At 39.0% G+C, this 9939-nt stretch overlaps 1 protein-coding gene across 3 annotated transcripts in view; it reads right to left on the minus strand.

The window, feature by feature from the left end:
• Positions 1 to 9521, minus strand: part of atp9b (ATPase phospholipid transporting 9B) — a 43557-nt gene extending 34036 nt beyond the window's left edge. For 2 of the 3 annotated variants that reach the window (XM_030410891.1, XM_030410887.1), the window contains exons 1-4: positions 9397 to 9521; positions 3912 to 4085; positions 1319 to 1469; positions 237 to 350 (exon numbers count right to left, since the gene is read on the minus strand). In XM_030410891.1, coding sequence (XP_030266751.1) covers positions 237 to 350; positions 1319 to 1469; positions 3912 to 4085; positions 9397 to 9476 — 519 coding nt within the window. In that variant the 5' untranslated portion in view covers positions 9477 to 9521. Of the gene's footprint in view, positions 1 to 236; positions 351 to 1318; positions 1470 to 3911; positions 4086 to 8866; positions 8939 to 9396 lie in introns of all 3 variants that reach the window. The other variant, XM_030410895.1, reaches the window with a different exon arrangement.
• Positions 9522 to 9939: the final 418 nt, after the last annotated feature.

A 9939-nucleotide genomic window follows, 5' to 3' on the forward strand; every position in this document is an offset into this window, starting at 1 on the left:
GTTCAGGAAATTAAATCACTTCACTGTAATGCAGCCTTTAAAACCAGGCAGAGACAACACTAATCACTTATCACTTAACCACATCACAGAGAATATATAGTCAGATCAGAATAAAAAAGTAATACTGATACATACAAACATAACTTGTGGCATCATCCAGGGCAGATGGTCTTTTAGAGACCAAAATATGTTTTTATATAAAACCAGATACAGAGAATAAACTGAAGTGCATTTACCAGAGGTGCCCAGTACGTGTACAAATAACCGATTTTGAGCGATGGCACAAACTGGGAACAGGCCACCACCAGGAAGTAGAGATTGAGGAAGAACTTGAACTGCTGGTAGAGAACCTGAGAGGGGAGCAGAAGACGAGGATTCAGAGAGGTGAGTGAACATGTCAGCAAGGTGAGTCAAAGACGACGACAGCTGCCAAAAAAGACAAAGAGGATGCAGCAGGAGATGGGTTACTGTACATGTTCCAAGGTGGAATAGGATACACGTTAATGCCGTTAACTTTACATTAACCTAATGGAAACCCTGACACTTATGTTTCAAATAGCACGCAGGGTACAGATTTCACGTGGCACGGTGACTTGGCACAATGTCGATTGGCGCAGAATAAATACGACAAACAGAACTGATAACTACAATAATGAACGAAGAAGGAAAACGAGCCAACTTTCTTAAATCACACATACCGCAAGTGGCACCTGTGACTTACTGAGGGCTCTTTGCTAATGGGCCATCCATCAACCGGGATCCTTTAGAATTCTATTCATCTAAGGTCAAATTTTGAATAATGTTTGCAATAATGAGAGTCTAGCATCCAGTCACAGCTTATCAGAGACAATGGGATCAATGGACGATGCTCTACAGTTAATGAACCCCCTGACCTTTAGGGAAAAATGCACACTGCTAAACTCAATTTGTGTGTATTTAATAATTCAAAGTGGAGGAAGAGAAACCGAGCAGTTTCGTTCAGCATCGATGAGAATATCTACGTCTCTAATAGACAGTTGACATTTTATGGCCGGGCCGCGAAGGCAGCCCTCTTAATCATGGAGCCATTTGGTTTTTAATAAGTAAGTCTGATGGATCTTAATGTCCCCTACAGTGTAAATCCTTAACTTAATGACAGAACAGTTAACAATTACACCCAGTGCATGCTACTGTGCTTTAGGTACTGTTAATCTACAAAAGTTAATGACTCAACTTAAAAAAACAAGGAACTTCTTGTTCCAGTTTGGTACAAAGATCATAGCATGAAGGGTAGATTATAAACATGAGAAGAGGCTGTAAGTCTTGTTGTTGAACTCACCCCAGGCACAAAGGTGAAGATGTTGTACTTCTGGTTTTTGATGGCGTTTTTGGGGTACTTCTCTTCACATTTCTCTGGGCAGCCGAGCCACACCGTCCTGGCCTTCAGCTCCTTCTTCCGCCGACAAATATGGGCCAGGCAGTCACAACAGCTGAGAGAAGAGACATCGACATGATCCAGTGTAAACTAGAGATGAAATGACTAGTAATAAAGAATTGTATTGTTCTAGTCTACATTGACAACCCATTATTGTTTTTATTTTTCATGCACAAATGTCAGACATTTGCTGGTTCCAGCTTCTTAAATGTGAGAATGTGCTGTTTCTTCCCCACAGTAGTCATGTTATTTATACCCCTGCTCTTGTCAGTCTTAATTGGATCTTCAAAGGTTTCTTTTGACACATTTTTATAAAGAAGCCCTTTGCTTCTTGTGCTTTAAATGTTCTGAAAAGGTTAGTATCTCCAGGAGGGAATTCCCCTGCTAATGCTGTGGTGACACTTTCACAGCCAAATGAGCAGACAAACATACCATATGGCAGAATATGATACGGATTTGCCCTTGTTTCTTTTCAGTTTTACCTCATGTTGACTCTTTCTGACATGCAAAGACCTATGTGCTCATGTTATTATTGTGATTTTATCAAAGTTCTTAGAAGAGATTAGAGGGAGGAGATGGATTTTAGATTGATAGATTTACTTTTTAAAAAGTATTTGACTTTCTATCAACCTGCTAATGACTACATTGGGGCTTATCTGGCATATCTGATATCAAATGCAAACAGAGGTGTAGTGTGGGGGTAAATTACAATGAGAGCATCTCCCTGTGAGCATGACCTAAACTGGCACCTGGGGGGAACGAGGAGAGAGTGTCAGTGTATACCGTCATGCTGATCGACTTGGCTTTTCCACTTTTTAAGCAAGTTGGCAAAACATGAAACTAAATAAATCAACTTTGGTAGAAAGTCTTGTTTGTATTGGCCTCGTCGGTCTCTGTCTCTGTGCACTCCGAGTCCAGTTTCATAAGAGCGATTATTTGAGCAAATGAATGCTATTCAAATAATATGCCATTTGAACAGGGCTTATTCAGAGTGAATTATTTGTGTTTTATAATCCCACACTAAGCACACATAAAATTACTGGAAAGCATCAAACTGGTCAGCTGTGAAAAATCCGATTTGTTCATTAGTGGGGGGATGGGGAGGGGGGATCAATATGCAGCTTCAACTGGGGACGCACCGCTAACAACAAAACCACACCGAAAACAGAATATTCTATGAAATTCAGCGAATGTTTCTTTTTGGGCACCGAAGTGCTGCACAAACATTTGTTTTGAAATGTGACACGTTATTGTTCTGGCATAAACAAACACTCTTCTCCTAGCCAGACAGGAGCATCTTTAGAGGGCAAAAACCTGTCAAATTAATCATTAGCTGGATAAACCGCCTCGTCGTTCTGTTTGACCTGAAAATCTTTTTGGACTGATGGTGCGCATCGAGGAACTCGACCAAAAACATGCCCTTATCCTCTCTTTGCACTTCATGCACAACTACCGGTGCGTTTGAAATCCAAACTGATCATCGCGGGCATACTTACTGACATTATACACTACACATACATTTACAGAATGACAAAACACTGGCAACTTTCAGGGTAGTTAAAGGTCCAATAACTAACTAATCCACCAACAGAAAATGGCATGACTTTGCAGTGCAGCAGAGGAGTAATACCAGACCTCGCAACCATTCTGGGACAATGATGAACACATATTTTAGAGTTATTCTTAAACTCTGACCCTTACTCTGCCATTTTTATATATTATAGGTTATTACACAAGTACCGTCATAAAATGAGGAAGAAAATTGTTTCCGCAAAAATATCTGGATATTTGAAATGTTTTATATTTTGCATTACTGATAAATTAGTACTAGCCGTGTTTTCTGATCTCTCTTTGACAGCGAGTTGACACTTCCACCTCTGTGCTGTAAAGTAAGTCAGTAAATTAACTTGCATGCTTAACACACAATACACAACCTGTATTATATTTAGAAATGTAGAAATGTCAGTATTGTGAGAACACTGAACTATAAATGAGGAATGCTGTTTTTTTATGTTTTTTTTATGTTATAAAAAAAATGTAATCAAAATTATTGTATTTATAAAGCCAAAAATCACAATCACATTGTCTCAATGGGCTTTACAATCAGTACAGTGAACGGCATCCTCTGTCCTTAGACCCTCCATTCAAATTCAAATTAAACATGAGGTTTCTTACTTAATAATGTAAAGTAATGTAATGTAATATGAGTAAAGTTTTATACCTTACTGTGATAAAATACCATCTCTGCAAAAAATTAAATATCATCATATATATTTTAGGTCATATCGCCCACCCTCATAAGAACACTATGTTCAAGTTTATATTCATAACAACCAGTAACTCGCACTCAGTAACTTTTCTCCCAAGCAGACCAGGACTGAAACAAGGGAAAGGTCCAGCAACATGAAACCAGAAGGTGATTTCTCCGAGTCATCATGCACAGATGACCACATTATTACGCTGTAAAAACAACAGTAATGTAATAGTATCGTATTACCTGCCACACAGGACTTTCCATCCTCCCAGGAGGAACCAGCCGAGGCCTCTCTGTCTATGATTGACTCTGGCCCGGGGCAGCGTCTGGTAGTCGCTCTCATCATTCTCAAAGCCTTCCTCCGACATCATCAGAGGCATCTCATCCAGGTTAGAGGACTCATCTTCTAGAGAGTATCTGTAAGGTCAGAGTACAGTCAGACATACAGAAACTGAAGAGGGAAATTCAATACACCATCTTCAGCAGGACTAACAATTTTGAATGAGTGATACGATGAATGTGCGTGAACAATATTAACTCATGATTTTCCAATTTTAAATGTAATGACCACATAGTTACACTGAGAAGATGCTGAAAAATGCTTATTACGCTGCTTATTACAGGACACGCACACTAACTCTCTTTTCATGAACATGGGTGCTGAATTATACATGACCGACACACAGGCTTTGTGGCCAACTATGGACGTTTTGTAGCTCTTCAAAGCACCAGATGTGCAAAATCTGGTGAAAGATTGAAGAAAAGCCAACACTAAAGCTAGTTGGAACAGTTGGCTCAGTTCCTCTATCACTGAGCACCGAAGAGTACGTCTCCTGTTCACATTATAAAGAAACACTGGAAACTCTCTTAAGAGGCACATAATGTCTTATTCATGAGGCTCCTCTAAAGAATCAACAACGTCTGTAGCCTAACAGGGACAGCCTGCATGGGCTCACAATACTGGCTAAGTCACCGTAAACAAAAGTTAGCTGCACACTGACAACACACAGAAAGAATTTTACACCACACTACAAAAGTACAACAACACCTAAAGTGAAGATGTAAATTACTAACAGAGATGAGCAAACTGTTGAGTCACATCAGAACACACCGGTTTCAGACATCGAAGCAGAACCAATTTAGAACAAAAAGGAAAGATTACTATGAACGTGACGTTACGTGTCAACAACAACAACCTTCCTTCATGATCACCGATTGCTGTTAGACGTGTATTACAAGTGTTTATTGAGCCGAGAGCTTTTGATTCTAGGTCATATTTTTTTGTGTTTGTTCATCCAGCCATGAATGCGAACAGACCTTGTACATATTGTAAACAGTGTTCACGTTACATTTATGTTCGCACAAAGCGTAGGAGAGAGCTTCCATTTTCCTTAATGAGCCGTTTCTTGTTTTTTTCCTCCTTTATTTTCATCTCACGGACTTTGGTTTAGTGGATGTTTTTTTGTTTATGTCTTCTTCTGTTTATGGTTGAAGTAGTCTTAATTGGGGCTATAGTTCAAGCTTTGTGTGCTATTTTGGCTTTAGTCCACCCTGAAGTCAAGCTTCACATCTCTTGTCCTTATGTTGCGCTCCCACACCCTTAGAATGGGGCACAACACAGAAAATATAACATCCTGAATGAAAATCTCTTTAAGTATTTTGATATTTAAAGAAATATAACAAGTAAAAGTCTATCACAATTCAACTTGACTGATTACCTGCTGGAGTACACAGTAAGAGTTGATGCTATTACATACCTGCTTCATATATTACAGATTTTTGCATGCACAATCATATTTCCAAACACCCCAGGATGCAGAAACTTTACGACGGTTACTGTTAATTAATTATGGTGCAAACCCAAATCTGGAGTTAACAGCATGTGAAGGAAGCTGACTGATTCAAGAACATCAACATTCAATATCAGAAAACCTTCCCAACAAAATCAAGAGTGTCAAATCTAGTGTCTACAATGCCTGACCACTTCCATTTCCACTTGCTAAATGAAATACGCACTTCACCATAAAAGCAGAAAATCATACAGTAGGCTAGAGATTGCTTCTAATTGCATCACTTTTCTTGCTCAGGCAGATGACTCTCCAGACTCTGGTGTGAGAGCGTGAGAAGGTGCTAACTGCAGGTGTTGAGACTGGCTGCATATTTGCTGATGACTGTCTTCATGTTTTTTCTGCAGTGTGAGAATTTGAAGAGCAAAAGACTGATGATAAAAATAACACACTGCTTTCAGAAAGTACAAAGACTTGTGTGAGAGCTGAATCACAACACAACCAAGATGGTATAATGAAATAAATAACAGTGTACAGTCGGTAGTTTTATTATGACATCAATGAACATATTACTCTTGGTTAGTTGTAGCCGGGAGCTTTTACCATCCAACACTTGAAGGCTGACTGTGAAACATCACTGAATTAACGAGCAAAAATGTGATTTTAATATAAATTTAATTTAATTCCACCGAATGTAAATGCATCATTCTGAAAAGGTTTCAAACAGTCTGCACTTACAAACTTTACTTAATTTTTCTAAAATGAAAACATCTTAATTACAGAATAGTAGTTTTTTTGGGTGGATGCAGATCTATGTGGGTAGTCTGACCAATGAAAATGTTAAATGTGGAAATCGTTGAATATGAGCAGCCTGAAAGGTCACTAAGCTGTACACGAATGAGTGTCTTGTACCTACAAAAACATGGATATGTAAACATGCATAAAACTTGCATCAGCGGGATTATGAGCTTAAGATCAACCATCCACACTAGTTCTCACTGATACGGCCCTGCAGGGCTGCTCATCATGCCAACGACAAAACATACAGAAGCTGGTGCAGCCTGACTTTCTGCTTCAGCTGAGAGATCCTGCAACAAGACCCAGAGAGATAGTGATGATACCCGAGTAATTAGGAGGGTTTTAAGTCCTCAAACAACTTTTTATCTGTCCTTGCACCATGTTAGCCTGAGTGGACTGTCTCACACCCAGAGTAAGACACTAAACTTCATTATTCAAGTACTGGACGGTTTGCGAAGTCACTACTTTTCTTTAAACACATTTCAGTATCTCATTGCACCATGTGGTAGGGCAGGAAATATGCGTCAAGTAAGTGTCAACCCAGTCAAACCCAACTCTAATGAAATGTATGATAAGCACAAAAGACATGCATTCTATCATATGTATTGCTACACACAACACATATCTCTGCTGTAAGACTACTATATTCATACACTTTATCTTGTATTGAAACTGCTACTGTATATGTTAATCTATACAATTTTGGTTCCAGACCTCTTAGTCTCTGCACACATCTCAGTTTTTTCACCAGATGAAGTCAAGCAAAATAGCACAATACTTCACTGTATGTTGGACTGACCACTGTTTATTTTTATTAACTGTAGTAACTTTTTTTGAATTGCAGCATCCTCTCCAACAAAAACTGAAGTTTCATCTTTTGTTTAAGATTCTCAAAAGTTGTTTTAACTTGATCCTACAAGATTCAGTAAAAATGCAGACAGTGCTGTTGAATGAGAGCAGACCAACATTTTGTATTGTTCAGAACAAAATTATTATTACTATTTTTTAAACAGAGAATAAACCTAAATTTTTCATAAAACTATATGGCAAACATAAAATCCTTAGGGGGGGAGATTACTTTTTTCCTAAATCTGGAACATTAAATCCTCCATCTGATTTAGAAAGCGGTCTGTAAAACCTTCCTTTCTAATCCTATAAGTTTTACAACTGCATCTGCCCATATAAATATAGCTGTTGTGATAGAATATAAATAGGAAGGGTGTGAGATTGCTGGGAAAGAGAGGACTGAGTCATACACTTTCTAGAATATTAGTCAGTGCTATAAAAGTACTGTTATACATTCAGCGAAATCAAACAAACTCCCTGAGATGTTATGAGTAAAACATGGGTATAAAGACGGTTATGATGGTAAATATTGTCCTGGTCTCATTTCACAGAGTGATCTAATATAGCAGCAGAGTTCAAACCATGTGATGGACAACAATCTTTATTGCCATCAATAAAGATAAAGATCAAGTCCATCAATAACATGCAGATTACAGAATAAAGAAACCAGAAAATATTTACATTTTAGAAGCTGGAATTTTTGCCTTTTAAAAAAAGCAACAACAAAAAAAAAACTTAAACTGCATACTCAATTATCAATTTAATTCACAACCAATCGATTTATTGTTGCAGCTCTAGCTCACACATGAATATTGGTTCACTCCAAGCATTTCAACAACCAAAATAATGGATCTTAGCTGGTGAAACTGTCGCCTTTCCCCTTATTACAACTGGTCTAGAAGTAACAACTTCATGAAGTCTAAAATGAGCTAATACTGTCATCACGAAAAACCGAAAAAATTGTTCCCTGGAATACAAGGATACAGAAATACAGTGAGCAGCAAACAGGAGAGGAAAACAAGAGCAAGACAGGTAAAAGATAAACAGGAAAGTCTGCAATGAAAAGATGTATACCTACATATGGGAGGAGAGTCTTGTATTGTTGAGTTTTGTTTGAAGACAGAACAGTCTTTGTACAGCTGAGTCTTTGGCTTCAGTATATGAATCAGGCAATGTATGAATCACCAGCAGCCAGTAACTCTTTAACATTGTTTGTGTCTTTTGTTTACACTCTGTTAGGACTTGCCAACAAGGTACATTAATAGCCACATTGTTTCTTGCTATGCAACTCCCACATCTGATTGCATAATAATTCAACTCTCAACCCGGTGCTAACGTGGGCTGGTTTGAAAGAAAATTTGCTCGCTCTCTGGTGCAGAACAGGCATCTTTGCCAACAACTGCTTCCTGTGTCAGTGGAAAAGATTCATCAGTGAAGCTTTGAAGCATCAGGATCATTGCTGCTCTGTAGCTGACCCAGCAGTCTGACCGCAATAGTGAAGTCAGTCAGTCAGTTCACCACATGGCCAAATCAACTGTCACATGTATATTATTATAGAGAGCAAGAGAGGCAGACAGAATTACAGAGGCATTTCCCTTGCAAACTGTGTTTCAAAGTGATGTAATTAAACATCACAATTCAAGAATAGCTACTTCAATGCAGAGCCAATTGTAGTACATACATGTGTGGTTGGCTAATAATTACAAATAGTAATTTACACAATGTAAACAGTCAAAAAAAACAACCTACTACTTGGTCTAAAAGTACCTGCTCATGCGACTACTTCACTTCCTGTCCAATCCTGACCCTGAGGGCTTTATTAGCTCATCATCGTCCAGTCTGAAAAATGAACAAGCTCGTGAATGATGACTACAGCACACAACATCACATTCATAACATGTGACGAACTTAAAACAGATAAGCTATCATGTGACTTTAAGTTAAAAGCCAGGGGGGGACTGAGCTGTCTGGTTCTAAACATATAACGTTATCTCTCACTAACGCTCAGTAAGAGGCTATAGAGGTTGTTCTATGGGACCAATAATGCCAGATTAAACATTTGACGGATTTTAAGCTCCATGAATGATAATGTGAGCAAACCAAGCAGCTGTCATGAGGAGAAACTGCGAAGGAGCTGTCAACAGCAGTGCTAGCAACACAAGCTAACAGCCACGACCCACACATACACACACACGGACCCCGGGAGCAGACGGGGCAGCGAAATGTCAACATATTTAGATAAAGGGTTGTTTCTTCAGTATTCGAGCGAAGAAGCAGCCCAGGTAGCCCCTCAGTACCTTGGAAGTCTGGCTGAGTTGTAATACGGGGTCCTCCTCGAGTTCTTCCGCACCGGATTTAACGGGATGCTGTCAGCCATCTTGGCTGGGCAGTACACATCCTGACGTCACGCAGAAAAAAACGGTTGGGATTTATGATGCATTCACTTGCGGCACAAAAATGTCGTAGCTATGACACCCCCGACCAACGAAGAAGAATTCAGACGCGAGGTTTGCGGTTAGAATGCATAGAGGGGGCATTATCCACTTTATTTACGTAGCTATTGGGTGACGGATTTGTATTAAAAAAAAAAAAGAAAAAAAAAAAACAAGATTGAAAAATCTTCTTACCAAAAGTTCGCATGGTTGGGTGTAACAAAAGGGAGTTTGTGCTTTCCAAGGAGTAACGGAGGCATCATAGGTGATTCGTTTATTTCATTAGTGTGGTCAAGTGAAATGTAAAGTTTATGGGAAAAGCTTTTAGCAGATACTGACTGATAAAGACCGTGAGAAGAAGCTATGAAGTGAACATTCGGGTGGAAACTGTTGTTCCCCCATTTTCTC

Source organism: Sparus aurata, chromosome 3, assembly GCF_900880675.1.
Source record: "Sparus aurata chromosome 3, fSpaAur1.1, whole genome shotgun sequence".
NCBI lineage: Eukaryota > Metazoa > Chordata > Actinopteri > Spariformes > Sparidae > Sparus > Sparus aurata.